Consider the following 25,970-nt stretch of genomic DNA (forward strand, 5'->3'; position numbering starts at 1 on the left):
CAATAGCACAAAGAAAGGAAACATGTACATGTGGGCAAAATAAACCCAACACACCAGAAAAACAGCAATCACAGAACCTTGACACCCACCCTAATCCAAATAAGAATCAGTTTGGTCTAGTACAGGGATCTCCAAACTTGGCAACTTTAAAGCTTGTGCCTGAAGTCCACAAGTCTTAAAGTTGTCAAGTGTGGAGCTCCCTGGTCTAGTAGTTAAAGCACCAGGCAAGAAACTAGAAGACTGCCTTAGCCATGAAAGCCACCTGCCCCCCCCCTCTGTCCACATCAGGCTCAAGCAACTATCCCAGAGGTGTCCAAACTTGGGAACTTTAAGACTTGTGGACTTCAACTCCCAGAATTCCCCAGCTGGCAGTTGGTCAATTTCTGCAACCAATGGATCAACTTTTAGTTGATCCAGAAAAAAAGCAACCCTGCACTTTCAGGAAAAGTGTTATGAAAATATGTATGTATGTATGTATGTATGTATGTATGTATGTATGTATGTATGCATGCATGCATGCATGCGTGTATGTATGTATGTATTAAATAAATAAATAAATAAATAAATAAATAAATAAATAAATAAATGTATCTAACTCTATAATAGGTTTATAGAATGCCCTTGACTTAGAAAAGACATTAAGATAAGGGTTAGATAGGAACCTTATTTCCACCAATAAGAGTAAATTCCATAAATATTTGCAAAGACAGCATTCCCCCCCACCCCGCTTTCTGCAAATATTTTAATTTTGGTCTTGCATTTTAAATAAGCAACATATCACAAGTCGAGGGAGCCCAGTGTTGAACGCCAAAAGAGTAATTCTGGGAGTTGAAGTCCACAAGTCTTAAAGTGGCCAAAGTTGGAGACCCCTCATCTACAACAAGGGTCTCCAAATTTGCCGCCTGTAAGACTAGCGGACTTCGATTCCCAGAATCCATGCTTGCTGGCTGAGGAATTCTGGGAATTGAAGTCCGCAAAGTCTTACAAGCGGCAAGTCCGGAGGTCCCTCATCGACAAGAAATGGGGCACCTCCTTTGCGATCATAGGCTCGGGCCACAACGCTTGAAACTTTAAGCCACTCCCACCGCCGGACCTTCCCTTTCTGCGTACCGTGCTGAGACGCACGTGACCAGCCGGGCGTGGTGACGTCATGTGACGGGCCTCACGTGATCCTTCTTGTTTTGCTGGCGGCGGCTGGCGACCGGGAGGTTGTCCAAGATGGCGTTGATGGAGGAAGAGGAACGGGCGTTGCTGGATGAGGATTCGCTGCCCAAGGACCATGGCGACCCTGCGCGCAAACCCTTGCCGGCGTTGTGCGACCCGCAGCGGCTGGCTCACAGGCTGCTGGTGCTGGCGCTCATGTGCTTCCTGGGCTTCGGTCAGTGGTCCCTGTCTTCCTGGTTGAATAGGGGCTGTGCCCGAGGAGCGGAATAAAGTTTCGCCTTAAGGGTAGTCCTTGTGTGGGGATGTAAAGAAAGTGTGTCACGGATGGACATTAGACAGTATCGATTTTGCCGCTCCCCTTTTCCTTCTAAATTCTTGCAAGGCAGCGCTAGACATGGGGCGACTCAAATGAGTTTGAGCTGTGCTTTGCCTGCTTTGCTTTCCCTTCCTTCTGAAGCGGATCAATGAAAACAGAAAACGAAAGGAGAATAATGGCAGAAAGCAAACTTTAGTCATAGATCGCAATCGCTTCAATGAGTTTTGGCTAGGAAAAGAGGGCATTCATGGTTTTTTTTTTTTATCAATTGGCATGATTGGAAAGTTGCTATTTGCTGCTCATCCTGGGATAACCAATCACCCATCTCCTCCCACTTATGTTTGCATGACTGTAACTTGTTGCTTGTATCCTTATGATTTATATTTTTTCTCATTGCTTATTTGTACCCTATGGCTATCATTAAGTGTTGTACCTTATGATTCTTAACGGATGTATCTTGTCTTTTTATGTACACTGAGAGCATATGCACCAAAGACAAATTTCCTGTGTGTCCAATCATACTTGCTTAATAAAGAATTCTAATTCTAATTGGAGGTATTGGTATCACTTGGAAATTAACCAGGTCTTCTTTAGCTTTGATTCCCTTTTTCCACCCTGGACAAGTGAAGAGGGTGGAGGGACATACATTTAATAAATAAATAATTTTTCTCCTCTTCATAGTGAATTTTTTAGTGAATTCCAAATGATCCGCATAGGTTATTGACGAAAGCATTTTGAGAATGGTTTTTTTAACAAATAAGTTGTTTGCTCTGTTTTTTCCTTAGGCAGCTATTTTTGCTATGACACCCCAGCAGCTCTGCAGACTCAAGTTCAGAGGGTGAGTGAAGAACAAAATATGCTGAATTTCACTACTTTTTTTACTTAAATCTTTGATGTGTTGTTTTTTTCCATTATAGCAAGGAATTTTCATTAAATGTTCTAACAACCAGAAATTATTCCAAATGAGCATCAGACAATGAAAATTTAATTAAAATATAATGAAATATAATTGTTTTTCTGAAGAATCAGGATATTGATTGTGCTAAATGACAGGTAGATTACAGGTTGTCTCTTAAAGCAGTTGAGTATCAATTATCAATGATCAGAATGGTTTAAGAATACCTATTTTTCCCTCCAGGAGGACCTCCCTCCCAATTCAGGCATTTTTTTTTATCTTAAAGTATAAGAGAAAAAATACCCCATCTGTCATATAACCACTAGCTTTTCTAATGTGAAGAAAAGAAATGGGAAAATTAGAACTCAGCTGCAAGGTTGTTTATTGTAGTTATTTTAATGATAAATGCATCATCCTCTGAAGCAAAATGAGAGATAAATACAAAATCCAAAGTGTGCAAGGTTTCAAAAAATACGGATTGTTTTGTACAAGAACATTGAATAGAACAATCATTTCTTTCAGATCCTTAGTTTCTATCTGATTACTAGTTTTTTTAAAGCTTTAGATTTTTATTTATGCAAACAATATTTGCATGTTTTATTTCTGATACCAGTGTTAATATTTCTTTGTAGCAAGACAGCAATTTTTAGACGAATGACTTGATATTGCAATGCCATATTTCGTTGGATGGATTATTCTGTAAGAAAGTTTTAAAATTAAAGCAGTGTTTAAAGATTGTGTTCTCTTCCATTTAGAATATGAAAGTAAACACAGCTGAATTCATGGCGTTGTATGCTTGGTATTCCTGGCCTAATGTGTTTCTATGTTTTTTTGGAGGCTTTTTGATAGACAGAGTATTTGGAATAAGGTAATTATGATCATTTTTTCTTTAAGATATCCATTTTATTTTATTTTTTTCAAATGGCTGTATGAATATGAGCTGTACTTCATGTTTCTTTTCAATATGCTTAATAGACAATGAGGTATCCACTTATTAAAATTAATATGATACTTTTGGAACATTTTTTTTCTGGCTGAAGCCTGAAAAACAGATGAGATTCCTTTAATTAATAGAGAGAATGCAAAACTCATGGTTTTAGAAAGGAAACAGTTGAGAAATGTTGGATCTTTCTTTTTTCCCCTAGCTCATGCCATATCTTTTCAGGGTCCGGGTGATCTTTTCTGGAACATATGATCCAAACTGTAAATGGATTGAGTTATGTTAGGAAAATCTGAAAGAGGCTTGCCTTCTTGAAAACACAATATCCAGAAGCTCTTAACCCATTTCTGGTTTGGATGGTTACTTCCAGAGACTTGGAAATTGTTCTCAGAACTGGTTGCTCCAAAGGGGAATTTGAATCTTCCAGGCACTTCTCAAACATTCTGTTCTTGAATTCATGCATTTTGTATATTTTGAATTCTGTGATTGCGTAGAAGTCCAAGCTCTTTTTCTTAATAATTTTGCAAGAACTTACAACTAAATGTTTACTGTTTGAAAGTCGATTTTTACTATCATTCTATTTTATTTCTTTCCCCAAATTAGTTGGCTGGCCATGCAGTCTCAGAATTGTAACATGATGATATACAAATACATTCATATTTAATAGTAGGATCTTGGTTTTCTTGTTTGAATATTATGGATTATGAATTTACTTTTTTCTTTGAGGATATCTAGAAATAGCTTACCGTGTTGCTTATTACAGTTAGCTCCTACAATTGTGCTCAATTTGAACCAAGAGAGAATCCAAGCAATTAAATAATTCCGTAATTTCCCATTTGTTTTCTCCCCAAAAGTCAACCCTATTGGATTTTCATATGGCTCTCCTTTCTGGGAGGATTATTTCCCTCCTGAAATCAGTGTGACATAGTGGCTGCATGGAAGAAAAGTAGAATATATATTTTATCTACTTTTTTGATTATTGATGGTACTCTTTTGGGTAACAGAAGATAGAAAAGATTCTTCAATCTAGTTCATTCACGTCTAAAGGAGAATTTTACCTCATTTGTGTAAATAGTATCATTTTGTATGGTGACAATTCCCAATTACAATGCTGACTTTAAATTATTAAAACTCCTTTACAGGTGGGGTACAATAATATTCAGCTGTTTCGTCTGTGTGGGACAAGTAAGTGAAACAGATGGCAGTTTTATGCAGAAAAATAAATTCATAATTTCTCCAAAGCTGTGAAATCTTATTCTCGTTTATTGAAATACAGAGTTAAAATAAATGCCTGTGATATAATTTCTGTAATTAACTGAAAAGAGATGCATCTTCCTTTTACAGGTAATTTTTGCTGTGGGAGCAATATGTAATGCATTTTGGCTGATGGAATTTGGCAGATTTGTATTTGGGTAAGTTTGGATATTGTGTCTAAATATTTGCTGTATTTCAATAGAGAATCCAGTGAAGGCTCATGTATTTAAAATCAGACAAGGTTTGCAGAAAGCGTTACATTATTTCAGTTTTATTTTAAAGTTTTTTTGGGGGAAATCAGCATGAATTTGTAAATGGTATAGTATGGTGTGTGTTTTTTCATGTGTTTGGCTTCAAATATGCATATTCATGAATGTCTTTCATTTAGGATTGGTGGTGAGTCCTTAGCAGTGGCACAGAATACCTATGCTGTGAGTTGGTTTAAAGGAAAAGAATTAAATCTTGTTTTTGGTCTGCAACTCAGCATGGCTAGAATTGTAAGTCTAAGCACCCAGGTTTTAAAAAATATAATATATTTAATATAGTAATTGCTACACATGTATTGGCTATTCTATGTTCCCATGTCTGTGCATGAGGTGAAGCTATCAAAGATTCAGGCATTTTTAAAAAGGCATTTGATTAGTTAAGAATATTGTTTCATTAAGACTTCTAAAAAGTCAAACCTGATAAATCAGTTAAGCTGAGGAACAGCAGTAAAATGTGACTTTAATACGGTCATCTTTTCCCCTTTCCCCTTACTTTGAGGGAAAGTTTGTGGACATTTGGAGAAATCAAATGGTAACTGAAAAGTTAGCCTAATTTTTGCAAGGACTTTGTTATAATAAAAAAGGTACATGTGCACAATCATTGTGTGCACTTAAAAGTAATTCCAAATCCTATGAAGAACATAAACAGTGGTGAATTTAAATGGATCCCAGTTGCTAGCGGATTGTCTTAAATAACTTGATGTTGACTGAAGTTTATGAATGACATAATCCAAATTACTTGGGGAGGGGGAGCAGGTTATCTGTTAATGGCCTACAGCAGGAGTGTCAAACTTGTGGCCTGTGTCCCGGATGCGTCACGTGCTGACCACGCCCAATCTTGCTTTAGTGAAGGGGAAAAAAGTTGCGATACATCATGTGATGACGCCTGGCCTAGTAGAATATATGTTATTGCTGAACATCTGATCAAAATGATATCTCTAAATGGGTGCAATTTTAGCTGTTCCAGTTGAGGACTGTCAGTTTTAAGAAGTGTTTTTTTCAAAGGTTCCCTAAAAATGTATACAGTGCACACTATACTAAGTTACATTTGGAATTTAGATAAGAAAAGAATGAATAAAGATAGGAACCCTGAAGAATGATATTAAAATATTGGATTAATAATGGAATGCCAGGTTCAAGTCTGTTCACAGCTTTGATAATCTTGAACCAGCCATACTTTCTCAGCTCACATTATTCCACATCATTATTGTAAGAAAAAAAAATGTATATAACCTTAAGTTCTTGGAACAAGTGTAGAACATTAATTAGAGATGTGCCTTGTAGAGCTTCAAATATGTAGAATATGTAGAATATAGAACATTTCCTGTTGATCGGAAGGAAAAAAAGATACTCTTTTCTGATATCAATATAGAAGATTTAAATTAAATGCTATTAAGGAAGATTCTTGTGGCCTGCTGTCTTTTGACACAATGAGGGAAAATAAATTAATATAACTTAATTAATTATGATTATCTCTTCAAAGGGGAGCACTGTGAATATGAATATTATGGGATGGGTGTACTGGAAAGTTCAAGATCTGTTTGGTTCTACAGGCCACACAACTCTGGGCATAGCACTCTTGATAGGTTAGTAAATATTTTTACCGTTTACAAAAATAATGCATTTTTTTTATTTCAGGAATTGAAAATGTGTTGTTAAACTATCAATTTTCAGTTTTATCAAGTTTGTCTTTTATGCAGATTGCACTGGTTTCTTAACCTTGGCTGTTTTAAAGATGTATAGACTTCAACTCCCAGAATTCCCCTTTCATCACTTAAGGATTTCTACTTTGAAGCCTTAGCAGTTGCATGAAGGCTTCAAAAACCTTCATTCTAGCTGAGACATCCCCTCCAGATATTGCCCCACTATATTGTAATGCTTCATGTGATAAAAGCAGAAGATTATTTTAAAAATGGAGATTGAATGCTTTGCACATTTAATTTAAATGGAATCACATTCTGATTTGATACTGATTCAACCCAATTCCTTTGCCCCATTGTTCTTTGTACTGTTGCCCTCAATAAGCCACTTAAGACTTAGTGGGATTTCTGGCATGAAAAATTATCTGCCATGCAATTTATACCTGGCTTTTTATTTTCAGTGGCTTATTTGAAATATCGTTACCAATTGCTAAAAACATTAGCATTATATCTTTGCTATATAATGCTAATATTTTTAGCAATTGGTTTGATAAAGCCATCTGCAGATACTTTCTCACATTCCTTTATACTGTGTATATATTTTATACACTTTATATTATAATGTGTAGAATTGTAAAGCAATTTTATGTTCATTGATGGCATAAATCTTAATTTGCTTTCTGTTCTATTAATTGCAGGTGGTATCACGTGTATCTTTTCCCTAGTTTGTGCTCTTATTCTTGCTTACCTGGACAAAAGAGCAGAGAAAATTCTTTGCAAAGAACAAGGGAAAATTGGTATGTTGGTCTCCTTCGTGTCCCTCCCTCCTCTAAGTATGTGTAAACTGAGAATAAGAGCCAGGTTTTTGAACTAATGGTTGACTTTGGTCTTCCTGACCATAAAGTGTTTGAGTAATAAGAGTTTTCTCTGGTTGGGAAATTACCATATTTTTCAGAGTATAAGACGGATCTTTTTCCCTCAAAAAAGAGGATGAAAATCTGGGTGCGTTTTATACACTGAATACAGCATTTTTGGCCTCCCAAAACCCCACCCTCTTTGCAAAAATGGCCGTGCATAGCCTTTAGGAGGTTTCCAGATTGCTCCTGGGAGTTGGGGAGGACAAAAATGAGCAAAACTGTTTTTTCCTCATTTTGCCCCCCCCCCTCAGCACTCTATAAGCCTCTTAAAGGCTATACATGTCCTTTTTTTGACAAAAAGGGTCCATTTTCACGAAAAACAGGCCTTTTTTGCTCATTACCCCTCCCTCCCGGAGCACTCTATATGCCTCTTAAAAGCTATGCATGGCATTTTTTTGACAAAAAACGCCTGTTTTTGTGAGCTCTGCAGAGTACAAAAACTTTAAAAAAATTTGGCTCTTCAAAATCTTGGTGCGTCTTTATACTCCGCAAAATACAGTAAGCAATTATTCTTCCCTTGCTGTGGAGCTTGCTGCTGATAACATGAAGAATCTCTGACCTATTTTCTCCAATGAAATATATGTACATGAATATTTCTTATTCTGCAACTATCATAATTACCTAGTGTGCTCATAATTCTTTGAATTTGAGTTTTTACATACATGTCAAGGATGTATCATATTCTTAATGGTGCAGAGTATCTCAGTTCTGTTAGTTGAAACAAGTGGAGAGTTAAAAAATTTATTTGGAGTCATTTCTTATTAGACAGTTTATTGTCTTATTGTACAGCTAACAGTGGCATTTCTTTTTTTCCCTCAAGGCGAAGTGATAAAAATAACTGATGTGAAAGACTTCTCATTATCGTTATGGCTCATATTTTTAATCTGTGTTTGTTATTATGTGGCTGTCTTCCCTTTCATTGGACTTGGAAAGTAAGTGCACGATTATCAAGAAATCAGATTTATTTGGCTTATATTTTATTATATTTCTATCAGACTTTTAAATATGTGTGTATGTGTGTGTATTTAAATGTGGTTTTTGCTTTTTAATATGTGTTTGCATTTTATTAAACAGAACAGAAAACAAACAATGTAAGAGACAAACATGGAAATACTTTTGACTTTGAAACTAAATCATGGCGCTGCTTATGCTTGTAGAGGATTATGGGAATTGAAGTCAAACACCTGGAGATTATGATCCCATATAGATATGCTTGCTTTTTATCTTTTTTACATTGAATGTAACAAATGGGCCTCATGATAGTAGAGAGGTAGGAGATGATGCCTTTACCTATGTGGATAGCAGTTCAAATAGTCCTTTTTTATGACTGGTTGAAGTTATGATCTTCCAGAGAAAGGGTACTTATAATTAGATCTGAAATTCCAGCACCTTTTTAAGATCAAAAGCACAGTTGCGGTTTCACCCAGCAACTGCTTCACTTAATGACTGAGTTTCCAGGTGCAATTGTGCTCACTAGACAAGGACTATCGGTAATGTGACTGCTTTTCCAATAGTATTGCTTACAGTTGTTTTTATACATTCTATCTAGAGTAGAGTGACTATGATTCCCTGAATTTCCACTCAATACTCAACATGTATACATGCTACACATATTGCTCCCTTCTAGAAGACATCAATGGATGCTTATATACAATGCAGAATAATTTATTAAAGTCAAGAATGTTTTTATGATTTATCACTAGTCCACAATAATGTTAATCTGTTGCTAGATAATGCAGTTTACTTACAGCCTAAGATGATACAGAAACTACAGAAGTATCATTGATTGTTGTTTTACAGAGTTTTCTTCATTGAAAAATTCAAATTTACTTCTCAAACAGCAAGTGCGATTAACAGGTCAGTGTTATTAATTTTAAGTTGTTTTGTTGTTGCATTAACCATTACTTTCCTGAGAGCAGTCTACTTCAAGCTCGTGCTTCCAAAAAATCTTTAATTGAAATCTTCCTTGAAATAAGATCATGACAGGAAGGCTATAAGTTAGTTTTAGCCGTAAAAAAAGTTTCGTGAATTTATTGATAGGAATCATTGTATATCTCAATATATCAAGTCACGAATAGTCCAAACGCTTCTTGGGAAGGGCGGGGTGGGGTGGGGGGAGAAGGATGGTGAAGGAAGGAAGAATTATTGTGTAATGGGAAAATTGATCTCATTGTATTGACATGACTTTTCTGTTTTCCATTTCAGCATTGTGTATGTTATATCAGCCCCAATGTCCCCTATCTTTGGAATTCTAGTAGATAAAGTTGGAAGGAACATCACATGGGTTATATGTGCAGTGGTGGGAACTTTGACCTCTCACATCATGTTGGCCTTTACTTTCTGGAATCCTTGGATAGCAATGGTAGGTATTTCATTCAGCTTTATTTTTCTGAAATAAAGCCAAAATATGTAAAGTACTTTGTCCTTAAATGGATCCCTATGCATTTGGACTCCCATAATCTCCAAACATAAGAACTGTGGTGGTGCAGTGGTTAGAATTCCAGATTTCAGGACTACCGCCAGGAGTTCAATTCTGACCTGCTCACGATTGACTCAGCCTTCCATCTTCCCAGGTTTGATAAAATGAGGAGCCAGATTTTTGGGGACCATATGCTGACTCTGTAAACTGCTTAGGGAGGGCTGTAAAGCACTATGAAGTGGTATATAAGTCTTAAGTACTAAAAGGCTATGCTATCTGGATGAGTTGGCTTCCAGCAAACTTGTGGGAGCACAGTTAATAAAACTGTTCAAAAATTCTGACACCTTCCTCCAAAATCTACAATCCAGATGCTAAGCTTTCTATAGCATTGTCAAAACATGGTCTTCCAAATGTTGCTGAACTGTCCGTCAAACCTAGACAACACGACCAGGGTGTGATAATGAGAGTTCCAGTCCATAAGATCTGGAAGGTTTCAATTCCCCTATACATGTGATATTGCCAATCTAGATAACTGTTCTTAGTGATAATGGTGTATCTATTGATTTTGTATACTTTTGGCTGTTGCATTATTTAGCTTGCCAGCGGCACATAGTTTCTATTTAACTGCAGAATACAGTTGAAACTCGAAAAATTAGACTATTGTGCAAAAGTTCATTTATTTCAGTAATGCAACTTAAAAGGTGAAACTAATATATGAGATAGACTCATTATATGCAAAGCAAGATAGTTCAAGCCATGATTTGTCATAATGATTATGATTGTGATGATTGTGGCTTACAACTCATGAAAACCCCAAATCCACAATCTCAGAAAATTAGAATATGGTGAAAAGGTGCAATATTCTAGGCTCAAAGTGTCCCACTCTAATCAGCTAATTAAGCCATAACACCTGCAAAGAGTTCCTGGGCCTTGTGCAAAAACCATCATTGACACCCTCCATAAGGAGGGAAAGCCTCAAAAGGTAATTGCAAAAGAAGTTGTATGTTCCCAAAGTGCTGCATCAAAGCACATTAATAAAAAGTTACGTGGAAGGGAAAAGTGTGGAAGAAAAAGGTGCACAAGCAGCAGGGATGACCGCAGCCTGGAGAGAATTTTCAGGAGAAGGCCGTTCAAAAGTGTTGGGGACTTTCACAAGGAGTGGATTGAGGCTGGAGTCAGTGCATCAAGAGCCACTACACACAGACAGATCCTGGACATGGGCTTCAAATGTCACATTCCTCTTGTCAAGACGCTCCTGAACAACAAACAAGGTCAGAAGTGTCTTACCTGGGCTAAAGAAAAACAGACCTGGTCTATTGCTCAGTGGTCCAAAGTCCTCTTTTCTGTTGAGAGCAACATTTGCATCTCATTTGGAAACCAAGGACCCAGAGTATGGAGGAAGACTGGAGAGGCACACACTGCAAGATGCTTGAAGTCTAGTGTGAAGTTTCCACAGTCTGTGTTGATTTGGGGAGCCATGTCATCTGCTGGTGTTGGTCCACTGCTTCATTAAGTCCAGGGTCAACGCAGCCATCTACCAGGAGATTTTGGAGCACTTCATGCTTCCTTCCGCAGACGAGCTTTATGGGGATGCTGACTTCATTTTCCAGCAGGACATGGCACCTGCCAACACTGCCAAAAGTACCAAAACCTGGTTCAGTGACTGTGGAATTACTGTGCTTGATTGGCCAGCAAACTCGCCTGACCTGAACCCCATAGAAAATCTATGGGGCATTGCCAAGAGAAAGATGAGAGAAATGAGACCGAACAATGTAGAAGAGCTGAAGGCCGCTATTGAAGCATCCTGGTCTTCCATAACACCTCAGCAGTGTCACAGGTTGATAGCTTCCATGCCACGCCGCATTGAGGCAGTAATTGCTGCAAAAGGGGCCCAAACCAAGTCCTGAGTACTTATGCATGCTTATACTTTTCAGAGGTCCTATATTGTTATATGTACAATCCTTGTTTTTATTGATTGCATGTAATATTCTAATTTTCTGAGATTGTGGATTTGGGGTTTTCATGAGCTGTAAGCCATAATCATCACAATCATAATCATAATCATTATGACAAATTACGGCTTGAACTATCTTGCTTTGCATGTAATGAGTATCTCATATATTAGTTTCACCTTTTAAGTTGCATTACTGAAATAAATGAACTTTTGCACGATATTCTAATTTTTCGAGTTTCACCTGTAAACAAATGAAGCAACTTTACAACTGGGAAACAGAATAGAAGAATGACATTTGTTAATCCCATACAATTTTGAACCTCAGGAACTTTGGCTAGCTCACTCTTAATGCCTAGTATAAATGCTTTATTTTCCCCTTACAGTGTTTGCTTGGAGTTGCTTATTCTTTGCTTGCCTGTGCCTTATGGCCAATGGTTGCTTTTGTTGTACCAGAACACCAGCTGGGAACTGCTTATGGATTGTAAGTAACAGATCTTGGGATCTTTTTGCACGTCATCTTTAAACTTATGATCATAACTGTTATAATCCCCTGCCAATTCAGTATTTGACTATTCTACATGTTTAGCAGATTACCATTTGATTAATCTATGGTGTCTTTTTTATAATGCAAATGTTCCAAAGTAAGGTTGCTTTTGTACTTGGATACAGCTCTGAGTACTGGAAATTCTCTTTGATTAAGATATTCTAGGTCTGATTTAGGGACGCGGTGGCTCAGTGGCTAAGACACTGAGCTTGTCAATCAGAAAGGTTGGCAGTTTGGCGGTTTGAATCCCTAGCGCTACGTAATGGAGTGAGCTCCCATATTTTGTCCCCATTTCTGCCAACCTAGTAGTTCAAAAGAATGCAAGTAGTAAAATAGAAACCACCTTTGGTGGGAAGGTAACAGTGTTCCATGTGCCTTCGGCATTTAATCATCCTGGCCACATGAACATTAAGACGTCTTCAGACAGCGCTGGCTCTTCGGCTTGAAACTGAGATGAGCACTGCCCCCTAGAGTCAGGAACGACTAGCACATATGTGCGAGGGGAACCTTTACCTTTAGGTCTCATTTAAAATCTGTGTTTAGGCTTTTTTTTGCTGACTTCCATAATTGATTGAAAGTGTGTTGCTCTCAACATGACCAGATTGAAGTATAACAAGCTAAAAAAATAAATGATTGCACGCAGGCACATCTGACCAGTGTGTACACATGTCAGATGTTACTCCAAATCCACTCTTTCTCTCCATGTGTCTTCTCAGAATGGTGCTCATTTCTCCAACATTAAATGCCTGACAGACACATGAGTGTTTACCGCCATGGACAGATATCTGAATCTTTTATGTACTACTTATCTCCACTTGTGGGTTGCATTGACCTTGCACAGCTATCAATACATTGTTGCCTGGGATTGTAAAAGTTTTGTTCATACAAGTTTCAAAAATGCTTCAGAAGAAGATCTCATAAGAGATCTAGGTCTCATAAGAACACAGCATTTCTCTTTCTTTGATTAAACAGCCTATTTTTAATATTAAAATGTTTTTATTTTCCATTTTTCATTTTCATACAGTCACATATATACTGTGCATAGCCGGGGCCATACAACATTAAACGATAATCATAGCAATTCCTCTTGTCAACAATACCCCCAAAAATAGAAACCCAATATACCTCTTCCACTCTCCATACACCTCTTTCTTCCGCCCCCCCTCCAACTTTCTATCTTCCCTCCATCATTCCCCTCTACCCTACTTCCCCTCCCCCTCTACCACTCGATTAAACAGCCTATTTTTGTTGACATTCTTGTGAATCTGAAAAATGGGCTTGCTGTTTTAGGAAATTGACTAATGTGTGAGTTTGAAGCCTTTCTTCCAGGATCTGGAAGAAAACTGAAAAAAGGTGTGTCAGACAGGACCCTCCCTAGTTTTCATGAAGATGAAGGGAGGGAAGAGGAAGCACAGGCAGATTTGTAAGATTTGTTATTATAACCTCATAGTAAAAATAGAATTCATAATTTTGGTTCACTAGTCACCTTTATAGAAGGGCCAACATCAATCTTGCAAGTTTCTGTACACCCCCCCTCTTCTATCTTTGTGAGAACTAGGGAGGATCCTCCTTAATATATTTTCTTCCTCAAGCTTAGATTTCTTTTATCTGACCATTATCTTGGTTGCAACTTTTCTCTCTGTTCTACAAAGTTTTTATTCTTCTCATAACAGCAGGTGAGGCTGTCTTTTCCATAAAGATGTGGTTTCTTTCTACTTCAGTCTTCCTTTAAGTGGTGATTGTATATTTTGGATTTTAATACACAAGTACAATTTTTGTTGGCTAGTAAGACGTTTATATTTTACAGAAAAAAAGAGACAGCTTTCTAAATTTGCTTCTTTGTGCTGGTTGAAAACTAAGTGGGGATTATGGAATGTCATTTCTGTTTTCCAGCATGCAGTCAATCCAGAATTTGGGTCTTGCGATCATTGCCATTGCTGCTGGGATGATACTGGATTCCCGAGGATATTTCTTCCTAGAAATTTTCTTCAGTTCTTGTCTGTGTTGTAAGTATAAAACCCTATGAAAGGATGTTGTATATAAAGGAATTGTACAACATGGGTGGTTTGTGAAATAGTTTTAGAAATTGTTTGCAAGACAAATTCTGATTTAATGCATGTTTTTCTCATCCTCATTTTTAAAAATAAAAAGGAAGTTCTTTCCCTCTTTTCTTTAAAATAACTATTGCATTTTATAAATTGGAATAAAATATTCTGAGAAAACTCTGTTGTTACAAAACTCTGTCCTTGTTTGTTTGTTTTGACAAAGATGTAGTTTTCATGTGATTTACCATATTTTTCTGTCTATAAGACACCCCCATGTTTCATGTAGAGTAAGTAAGCTCACTGCAAGCCATCAGTGTGCAGAAGCCATCTTATTAGAGACTGAGTAAAACAAGAACAGGAAATGCATCACAGGAACAATAAAGATGAAACCTAGAGTGGTAATGTGATTCAAGAAATAAATACAATTGAGAGGAATTATAGACCTGTATATAAGGTAGAGGTTCTTCTGGCAGAACTGGAGGACAGGGATGGGCCACACCTTCTCCTCTCGGCCTCCTGTGTATAAGATGCCTCTCCATTTTCAAGTACATATTCTAAAGAAAAAGCGTCTTATACACGAAAAAATATGGTAGTTCATGTGGGATATTAGGCAGTGAACTTTGCTTGTTTGGGGCCACTGTTTTTCTTTTTCAAATACATTTGATTTGTATTCCCAGTCTGTCAGTCATTGAAATTTTGAGTACATCTTCAGGGTATTACATTGCCCTCAGTCTGACATCTGGGGGGAAAACCCTTCCCTTGTAGAAGCCAGCTGTGGCATCAAATATTTACGCTTTGGTACTCTTTATGTGAAAATTATACACATGCTATTTTTGCTTTGCATATTAAGGCTAATTTTCATGATATATTATTTTCTTTCATGTAACTTCTCATTTTTGCCTTACAGTGGCTCTTATTGCTGTAGTAGCGTTATACTTCGTGAATTTGTTCAGAGGTAAACATTTGGTTATCTTGTCTTGACACTTGTATCTTTGAATCAGCAATGTGCAAAAATGGTAACTCTACCTTGAAATAATAACACATTATTTTAGAATAAAATACACCAGCTATTCTTTGCTGATGGTTTAAATGTAAAAATGTAATTATTCTGAGTCTTGATTGTTCTGTACTTTCTTTTAAATTATACATTATGTACAGAGGTTTTTCTTTAACATATTAAAATTGCAATTCTTTTAATTTTACTAAAAGTATAAATTTCACTTCAAAGGTTGTTTATACAACTTTTCTTGAAAGAAAGACTACAGTTGAACCCAATTAATAAACTTCAAAGTAGAACTATCTTAGGTTGCAGTGGAAATAGACAAATATATTTCTGTTTGATCATCTTTTGATAAAGTGAAGGAAGTACGATTTCTATGAGTTTTGACCTCTTTTGGTAAATATAATATATTCATAGGGGAGGGGGTTTGACTGTAGCAGAGAATGCAATCCTGCATGGGAGCCAAGCCATAAGGGCCTTGATATGTTAAAACCAGCACTTTGAGTTGCATCCCAAAATTTATTTGCAGCAATGGCTGGTATGCAATAAAACGAACAATGCATATGTTCATTATAGCAAGGAAGCCATAATATTTTGAACCAGTTGCAGTTCCTGGTGGTTTTGAAAGGTAGTCCTTTGTGGAATGCACTGTAATGCCATAAATTTGGTGGTATCTTCTTTTGGAGTCCAAACATAATTTCTCAAATCCTGCACATTTAACCAACTTTTATTCTATGAGCTTCACCTTCCTTAGGTTGGAGTTGTTTGTTTTGTAAAAAACATTTACTAAATTTTTATGCCGCTAAAGCTGGCCAACACAAACTTGTATTATAATACCTGTTTCTTGAGAATTAAAGATGGTTAAGATTTGTAAAAACAGTGTCTTACTAAATTATATGTATATCCTTTCTCTCATAGGAGGAGACCTTAACTGGTCTGCAAAGAAGAGAGAAAAAGTGCAGAAGCTAACCATGGCTGAGTAAGTATGTAGCAGTGGTCCTACAATACAGGTGATATTAGAAAAATGCTTGGATTGCAAATTGGTATGCAAAAGATCTGAAGGTTGATATATATATACTATTTTGATTTAATAGGATCAAAACATTCATTTTCTTGTTAGATTAATTTGTACACCTGAGAAAAGGTATTTTAATTTTTGGTTGCAAATGTTGGAGCTTGGCAATTTGGTTGCAAATGTTTTGTCACTATTCAAGGAGATATTGTCAGTGCATTTTGAGTTGTGCTCCTCTGTCAGAACACAGAGCTTTAAATACCTTTTTTATGAGATGCAAATTGGTCTGACTGTTGTTTGTTCCCATATTTCTGAGTCATGGTCTGCTTTCGGACTGTTTGATTGGCTGGCTGTTGTTGCTGGGCTATGTAGTTAAGTATTGTCTGTGTGATGCAGATTAGGATTAGAGTTGTTTATCTGGATGCTTGAGTCCTGGTCTGGTTTTGGCTTGTTTGACAGTTTGAGTGGCTGCCTTTTGTTACTGAGAAGTGATCTGATGGGTTATAATTTTGTTGCTGCAGAGAGGGGTGCCTATTTGTTCATTTTAAATGCTACCTTTGGGATTATGGTTGATAGAGTTCTTTCATAGAACAGAACAAAATTATATAACAAAATTGTAATCCATCGTTTGCAACCAAATTGCCAAGCTACGAATTCAAACCAACAGCCTAACTACCAACCCGAGTTACTAATATTCAAACACATTTTAAAATGTATTTATTTGCATTTTTTACAAGGTAAGAAAAGCTTATCCCTAGCTATACGAGTATGTGGAAGTTAGAAGACTCTTGACTTTGGAATCGCACTAAATTATCTCAACAAAGGTTCCTGGTAGTCTTACTATATCCATAAAAATATAATTAAAAAGCTTGATGATCCTCTCTGCAACCTTGTAGATTGAATACTCTTTGGAACAGCTTCAACTATTTTCGAGAAGGTGATTAAGGAGGACACCAGCTAGATCTCAGGAGGAGGCACTGTTTCACAGGGGTGGAACTTACACAAAAAATACTAATCTAGATCTTTCCCCGATTGTTACATACAAATAAGTTGTATAACTGTCCCAAAGCTGCTTTTTCAAGAGGCTACTGGACTTTCTTTTTTCCTTGAAGATGTTTTGCTTCTCATCTAAGAAACTTCTTTAGAACTTCACAGAAGGAAGTTCTTCAAGGGAAAACAAAATTCCTGTTGCCCCTTGAAAAAGCACCTTTGGGATAACCATGACCTTTGACTGAGAATCTCCATAGACATTAAGCTGTATAGTTATTTGTATTTATAGCAGGTGGCCTGAGGGCATTTCAGTGATTCTAGGAAGGGCTTTATAAGGACAGCACTTTGAATTGTGCTTGGAAGTCTATTGGCAATCCATACAGGTAGCTCTTGCTTCCCAGAAGGAAAGCAGCTATGTTTTGTACAAATTTCAACTTTCATTTAATACTTGGGAGAAGCAACCTTGTGTAAAGTACATTGCACTGGTCTGTTGTTATCTTTTTAGAGGAAATTGTGGGTCTTTCCTTCTTTAAATATTCTTTAAATGGTCTTTAAATCTTCCTTAATTAGTTAAACATTGGGCTTTTTTTTCAGAGCAGTATGAAAGATCAAGTGCCTTAAGCACTATAAAAAGTTCATTCCAAATGTGCCTTCTTCTAAAGTCAAAACATTTTCCTAGATTTTGCAGATGTAACCTGAAGTACATTGGACATACCTTGAGAAGAAAATAGTGGATAATATAAGCTGTATCATAATCAATGAAAATACGTTCAGATAGGATTAAAACTATTCTCTATAATTCTAGAGAATAGTTTTATAGAATAAATCTATAAAGAGACTTCATATATTATCTGACTTGGTATAATCATAGTCCTGGTTCTATGTACCATGTAACCATATAGTAGCCATATAGTTTAAATGTATTTCAACAAAAAACAGCTTTTTTAAAAAAATAAATAGTAGGAGCGTGTTCTGGTGTATTTAATATATATATAATAAACATAGTTGTCCTTTGTTGCTGGAGTCAGTTTAAAGATCTGGAAAAAGAGAAAAAAAGGATTATAAATATAATCTAGCTCAAATGCTGGAATTCAGACCATTTTTTATATATTAAACTTTGGAAACAGCAAAAATTCAGAGTTACAATGAAATTTAGTCTTGTTCAAAGTCATTTCTTCAGTGGTTAACTTAAGTACTGGCCTGCTACATATATGTATAGAACTGCAGTTTTGTATCCTTGCATTTTAATCTTTCATCTGAATGCATGAGAATTTGTGCTGAATTGAGAGCATTGATTTGCTTGCTTTGCTGCCCAAAATTTATTTATTGTTTGTTTGCTTATACCACCTGACTCCTAATTACAATACACAGCTAGAAGGTTTTTTTTAAATTTATGTACAGTTTTATAACCGGTTCCCTAACTTGATGTTCTCCAGATGTTTCAAATTAAAACTCCCTATCTTATTCTTCCAGTACAGCTGATCTTCAAAGAAGGTGGGAATTGCATTTGAAAACCTCTAGAAGCACTTAATGTCAGATCAAGCCAAGACAAATTTCCCATTTTCTTTTTAGCATCTTAAAAATTGAGTTCTTCAGTTGTGAAGATTTGCCCATTTACTAAAAGGTTACCATAGTAGTATGAGTAGTCAGATGGAATATGAAACTTAAATTGGACAACTCTTCAGTCACCAATGGCAACCTCAGTCTTAAAAATAATAATAGTAAAATCCAAATAAGTCTAGCATATGTGATGCAGACAACAGAAGGTACTGTGCTGTTCTGGAAGTTTTAAGTAAAACTCACCCATCACCCAAAGGACATTGTTACTAGGATTTACATCAGAAGTGTCCTCTTTTCTTTAATTAAAGCAAGGGTGAGAAATGTTTAACATCTTTTTCTTTCTTTTTTGGGAAGGGGAAGGATAAGAGCTATAATGAATAACTGATGGAAAATGGGCAAAACTGTATCACATACATGACTTGGGAAGTTGTTTTTATTTTGTTGTTAAGTTGTTAGGCTTATTTTGGAGATGTGTACAATAATTTTGGGTGGTTCCATAGCAGGCATATGTTACTGATTTCCAGCAGTTGCGACTGGAGAAATTTGAGAACTGAACCTTCACTTCAGAGCAACCCTTTTCTTAATACATTCTGTATTTTTTGGGAGTATAAGACGCACCTCCCCCCCCAAAAAAGAGGGTGAAAATCTGGGTGCCTCTTATACACTGAATAGTACATTTTTGCCCTACCGAAACCCCATCTCCTTTGCAAAAAGGGACATATAGAGGCTTTGGGAAGCTTGCAAAGTGCTCCTGGGCGCTGGGGAGGGTAAAAATGAGCAAAACAAGGGCTGTTTTTGCTTGTTTTTGCCCTCCCAGCCCTCAAGAGCACTCTACAAGCCTCCCAAAGCTCTGCATGCCCTTCCCCCCCCAAAATGGCCTTTTTTGGCTCCTTTTTTTGGCCCCCCCAGCCCTCAGTAGCACAAGCCGCCCAAAGCTCTGCGTGCCTTTTTTTTTTGCAAAAAATTGCCAGTTTTTGCAAAAAATTGGCTGTTTTCTGCTCATTTTTTGCTCCCCCAAGCCCAAGGACCAGTCTACAAGCCTACCAAAGCTCTGCATGCCCCCCCCCCTTTTTTTGTTCAAAAAACGAGGCGTGCAGAGGGTTTGGGAGGCATGCAGAGTACAAAAACTTTTTTTTAAAAAAAAAATCTCTTCAAAATCATGGTGCATCTTACACTCCTGTGCGTCTTATAGTCCGAAAATACGGTAAATATTCAGTCCTGCACCATGGCATTTTTGAGGGACTTACAAGCACATAGTTACAATAACATGTTTGCTACAATATGTTTTGCAGAAAAGAAATCTGAATAGGAAATTCCTTCCAGAACGGGGCAGCACTTGATCAACAACAATCCCGTTGAAGAGTATTCTAGTACATGTACATATTCAGGTGATAGACCTCAAGTTACACTTCAAAGTAGTTCACTCAGGAAAACACAGTTACATATGCTGAACATACAGCGTGTCAAACATCTCTCTTTATCAAGGCACCCGGACTGCAAGCAGAGCAAAATTTTTCTATATGTCTATACTCCACCTCGTTGAAGAGACTCCCATTTGAAGTGAAGTCGGCTCCTTCAGCTCACTGAATTTAATTGGCATGTAAACAGTGATATCTATCCTTCTGTTTTGCGTAAGGGTGGTTTTGTCTGCGAGCTAATGATGTCTTGGTACTCAGCAGCTTGTTTTTTGAAGGGATTATTTGTTACAAAATGTGATGATTCTCCTTGCAAATCGTGACTTTGTAATGTTATGTGTCTTACAGGATCAAAAGAATGTAAATAAAATCCTAATGTTATGATTTTTTTTAAAAATATCATTGAACAACATCATCCTACTGATCAAAAGCCGTGTTTGTTTTAAAAAAGGGCAGCTACTATTTCTCTAAAAGTTGCTGTTTTTATTTTGTATTTTGTATTAGAATTGTTTCCTGGTAATTATTATTTTTTGGTTACAGGCAGAGATTAAATGTTGGTTGACTGTTGAAACTTGCACTTTGCACTTACATTTTGACCTTTAATAATAAATATTGGACGAGAGAGTATTTGACTTTACTGTCTGTTAATATGTTTGACTTGTTCTCCCCTTCCTTTAGCTAACAGTACATCCATGCCTTGATGTAAGAATAACGTTCACTGAAGATCTAACACATTCATCTTTCTATGTGTCTATTAATAACGTTCCCTTTGTTTTTGCAGAGCAAAAAGACGGGAAAAAATCAGACGTCAGAATGAAGATGATTTAGCCAAATTACAACCAAAGAGTGACTTTAGTTTGAGGAATAGGTATCTCTGCAGATTAGGTGCTCAGGTACTGATAACCAAAATTTTTATTTTAAAAATGTTGCAATAAGTGCTGCACCAGAAAGGACTTTTCTTGTCAAATTAGCACTAGACTTAATAATACCAAGCTCATCTGAAGACTGGTTTTTATTGTTTATAACTTGCATGCAAACTAGTCAATATGTCACCCCATCATAAAGAACTTCCAACTTCCATGAAGTATCTTGGGGAAAATAATCCAGTTGGCCAAAACGATAGAGCTGTTCTGACCTAGGCTTTCCAAGAGCATGACACAGACTCCTTGTCCCGATAAAACCTCTTTTATTTAGGTTAAAGGGAATTCCTCTCCAGCAAAGTTCTGGCAAATAGTCTTTCAATTACAGACCTTTATTGGAGAATTGCCAGGCTGATATCTTTCAAACATCACGTTGTAGCAGCAATTACTTGGCAAGAAGTCAGGAACAGATCTTCACTCTAATGAATTGAACTAATTGTTTCTTGCAAACTCTCCTCCACTTTCACTCCTCTTTATTCTCTCTGGGAGAGGCCATTCACTGTCCACCCGTGCCTTTACGGCCCTTGTTCCTTGTTCCTTAACTGATCCCTTTTCCTGGCAGCTCTGCACATACGCACATCAGGAACAGGCTCCAGCTGTTCTGCCCCACTGATATCCGACTCCAAAGTCAGCTGATAACTGTTGGACGGCCCTAGTCCCATCTCTGCCTCCAACGCAGACAACTCATCAGAGCCTTCCCCAGACTCCAGGACTGGCCCATGTGCCTCCTCAACCTCCTCACTTTCTGAATCTGCTACCAGCTCTGCTGGCCGATGGTGGTCCACAGCAAGAGCTACTTCAACTGTATTTTGAAAATCAGGATTGAGTAGAGAGAGATTCTTACCTGTCTGTGTCTCCATTTTATCTATCTTGCCTAATCTATTTGTCTTACCTAATCTATCTGCCTGTCTACCTACCTATGAGTTTTGTTAAGTACACTCAACTCCATGAAGACTCGATGGCCAAACATGAGAAAAACCATAATTAAGAATCAGATGACTGTCTGAACTAAAACGCTCCTCAATATGAAAGACTAGACAGGGGCTCCATATAAATACCCTGCTCTCATACCTGGAATTAACATTATCCTAGTGACTAACTTTGGCCCATCTTAAGTTGTTTTCTTAGCAACATGTACTGTGTATACAATATACTGTAATATTTTGTTACTATTTTATTCAAATATATTTTTGAACTTGGTCTGCACTCGTAATCATAGTGAAAATTTGACTATCCACCCAAAAATAGGCATGCAAAATTATATATTTTTTAATTTAAATAGTAGTCTATTATATTGGTAATATGACATCTGCAGAAGGATATGCTACTTTTATCTCCTACGAAATATAAGAATAATGTTAAGACAAAACCAAACAGAAAAAAGGCATTTTATTATTTATGTATACTGTAGAATACTGTAGTAGGCAAGCAGTGCCTTCAGATTTGTTGAACTATGGTGCCCAGGAGCCTTTTCAGAAACATCTGATATATAAGCAGATAATTAGAACATCAAATTTCAGGGAGGGAAAATGATGCTAAAGTACTTATGGGCCTGTTTGCACAAGCAAAGTCAGCTTCTTGCTGAAATTATGCATGTCTTAACCTGACCACTGCTGCTTAATTTGAGAACAATTGCTGATGAGATATCTTGCTCTTTCTTACTTTTTTCAGCTGCCAGCCAACTGTGTTTGTCACTTATCTGCACTGGCACACAGAAGTGTGTTGAAATAGCAGAATTGTGTCATGACATGGACAAACAAAATAAGAAATTGTATCAACACAAGACCTCACTCTTCTGTAACAGAGATCAACATATAGAGTAACTACAGAACACTATTTAGTAGTTTTCTGCAAACATTAATAATAGCTGATGTCTTGGAAGACTTTAAAGAGCCTACATTGAACTCTGCTATAGTGGATGAGTAGGGATTTTTTAAAATGGTGTTCGTGGATTTTCATCTGATTGTTGCTTGGCTTAGAATCCACATCTGTTTGTAACATTAAGCTTAAAGGACAGTTTCCATTTGGTGTACTATTATGCACTATAACTGCATATCAGGTGTACACTGATTGTCTATGTCTCAGAATAACTACACTTTATTTGTGTTCTACATTTCTTTCACTCTAAGAAAGAGAAATAATAGATATTAATGAAATAGACTATTTCTATGAAATGCATAGCTTTTTAGTAAACTTACCACAATTTTTTTTCACTACAATTAGCATGTTTAAACATAAACATCAAGCTGGTACTGCATAAATATTTCAGGTGATGGGACTACCTTTAAAAGCTCTTATGAAAATACAAATTAATTAAAAGAGCATTAAGTTTAGGTATTTTAGTTTTTTTGCACGTAGATGCATTACAGAAAATTTCCTGTGGAAATAGCTAATTATTTGTCAGTATATTTTCTTAGCAAATTGTGGAGAATACGTAGAAGAGAGTTGCATAATTAAAATTAACAGTTCACTGCAATAATAAAATTGACATGTTTTTGTAGCTGTAAGGGTTACCAATCAGCACATTCTCAGGGAAATAAAAGATGATAGTCAAGACTGAAGCTGTCACCCTGTTGGATGTTGCATACCCAGTGGGATTGGGCTATTCCACTGTTGGACTGCCTTTTAAAATTTTTTTACCCCTATCCCTAGCAGATATCACTGGTTATAGCTCACTTGGAAACCAATCTTGGAGTTTTAGACTGCTACAATAGCAGCTCCTTTAGTATGAAATTTGTCTTGGTTAGGTAGGACTAGAACTGGAATATCAGTTTTCTGATTCTTCTCATACGCCCTCATCGTGGTTGCCATTGATTTTAAGAAAATACGTTGTGTTTGACAGAAAAAAGAATTTTGTAATCCAATTGGATAACACAGCAAGTGTTTCCATATGCGTATTATGACAAATGTCAAGTTAATTTATTTTGGCCGTATCAAATACCTGTGCTACTTTTGGTAGATAGGGAAAAATGCCAATAATAGTTGCATCTGTTATTCACGTCTTGCCCTAAATAGATTTCCTTTATCTAAAAGCCTTCGGCAGTGCAAATAGTTGCTTGCATTGCTGATAATTATGCTTGAATTTAGAAACTGCATTTGAATTGGTACTTTATTTGGCCAAGAGTGATTATACACGCAAGGAATTTGTCTCCACTGCATTTAAAATTTCTTCAAATGGCTCAAATGCAGCTTTTATCATTACAGATACTTTTACTCTTCTTTATGTACTACACTATCTGTAAAAGACGCTGCAAGTTTTGCTGATAGACTCTATTTTGTTTTTATAAAATTGTTTGTTCTAAAACACGGGCATTTGCTGGGGAAGTCAGAAAAGTAGTCATGACTGAATGTAACCTTGCTGGCCCTTTAAAAAAATAATGTAATTTTTTCCATTGTGGTGAGACATGAAATGAACATAACCACCAAGATAAAATTTCACTTGCTCCCTATTCAGATTCTGCCCATCAAACAAAAGTTTCACAAAAGAACTTACCATATCCCTTTCTTAGGTGCATTGCAGTATAAAAGAAGCAGAGCATGAAAATGCCATCCACCATCTTGACTTTTTTGACTCCCTTGGTATCCCTGTTCTAAAAGACATAATCTCCAGTAATCACGGACAGTAACCTATTGTTATAGATATTAGAACATTGTCTCTATTTTTTGTATGAAGATGATTATTTCGACACTAAAAATATTTTTTCCTGGTAAATATAATCTTGTATGCATTCAAGGACCAGATTTTCCTCTGGCATGTACAACCTCATCTTGAATTTCAAAAAAACTTTAGTTAATCTTTTGTGAGGGCTGAATAATTTTCATTAAGCTAGATATATTACAGTAACAAAAGTGATGTTTGCATACTTCGGCTTAATGGGCTGTTTGACTTGCAACAACTATGACCCCTGCTCATCTCTAATACCTATAGCTCATCCTGTTTAGGAACTGCATTAATTAAGAGCTAATTACTAAGTCTGGGCTATTGTGCACTGCCAGAAGCAAATTGGAAAACGTTCTTCATGATACAAATCAAAGATTCATTGTTCCATTACTGCTCAGTGAGCAAGTATCTTTGAACACTGACATGAATGGAAAAAAAACAATATTCGAAGTGATAATCTTAGTTTCCTTATCAATTTTAATTTTGTACTGTCCTTGTTGAGGTCCAGAATGTCTTAGGCTACACAATGTTTCCGATTATTATTAAGTTCATTATCCAATTGGTGTTACATCACCTTCTTTATTTATGTCTGCCATCACATAGTTAGCTCATTTATTTTCCATACACAACAGATTTACTGTATTATGAAGCAGATTAGTATAAGATCCATTTTACGTTTTTTAGTTTGTAAAAATTATACAATAAACCTGATCATGCTAGGAGCACTTCACACACAACACAAAATGTTATGGAAAAAAGATACCAAAATTTACTTTTTATTCTCTTTTTGTGCAATCATTTATTATTATGTATTATTAAATTAATAATTTAATTATGAATTATGAATAAATTATGAATAGATACTAAATGAAGTCCAGTATCAAGCCAATATCCCTTATTTTATTGTTATTTTATTATTACCAATATTGTTATTGGTAATTTAGAAAATTACATAGCATCATCGGAATAATGCATAGAAAATTGATGTTTCCTTTTTTAAAAATCCTTAGTATTATAACATGAATTTAATAATTAAAATACTATTGATGTTTCTTGTT

The 25,970-nt window shown here is 36.4% G+C and overlaps 1 protein-coding gene across 2 annotated transcripts; it reads left to right on the forward strand.

Moving 5' to 3' along the window:
* Positions 1-1,145: 1,145 nt before the first annotated feature.
* On the forward strand, positions 1,146-25,329 carry MFSD1 (major facilitator superfamily domain containing 1). 2 transcript variants are annotated; one of them, XM_032225082.1, is made up of 17 exons: positions 1,146-1,378; positions 2,266-2,318; positions 3,131-3,243; positions 4,458-4,500; positions 4,660-4,727; positions 4,958-5,066; positions 6,319-6,421; positions 7,174-7,272; positions 8,213-8,324; positions 9,193-9,249; positions 9,598-9,754; positions 12,149-12,246; positions 14,203-14,315; positions 15,262-15,309; positions 16,273-16,333; positions 21,113-21,224; positions 22,923-25,329. In XM_032225082.1, the coding sequence occupies exons 1-17, from the start codon at positions 1,219-1,221 to the stop codon at positions 22,980-22,982; spliced, it is 1,566 nt and encodes a 521-aa protein (XP_032080973.1). In that variant the 5' UTR covers positions 1,146-1,218; the 3' UTR covers positions 22,983-25,329. The 2 variants fall into 2 exon arrangements, with proteins under 2 accessions (XP_032080973.1, XP_032080974.1); XM_032225083.1 differs by lacking the exons at positions 21,113-21,224; positions 22,923-25,329 and adding an exon at positions 20,209-20,958 and having other exon boundaries at positions 1,147-1,378.
* Positions 25,330-25,970: the final 641 nt, after the last annotated feature.

Source organism: Thamnophis elegans, chromosome 10 (assembly GCF_009769535.1).
Source record: "Thamnophis elegans isolate rThaEle1 chromosome 10, rThaEle1.pri, whole genome shotgun sequence".
In the NCBI taxonomy this organism is placed as follows: domain Eukaryota; kingdom Metazoa; phylum Chordata; class Lepidosauria; order Squamata; family Colubridae; genus Thamnophis; species Thamnophis elegans.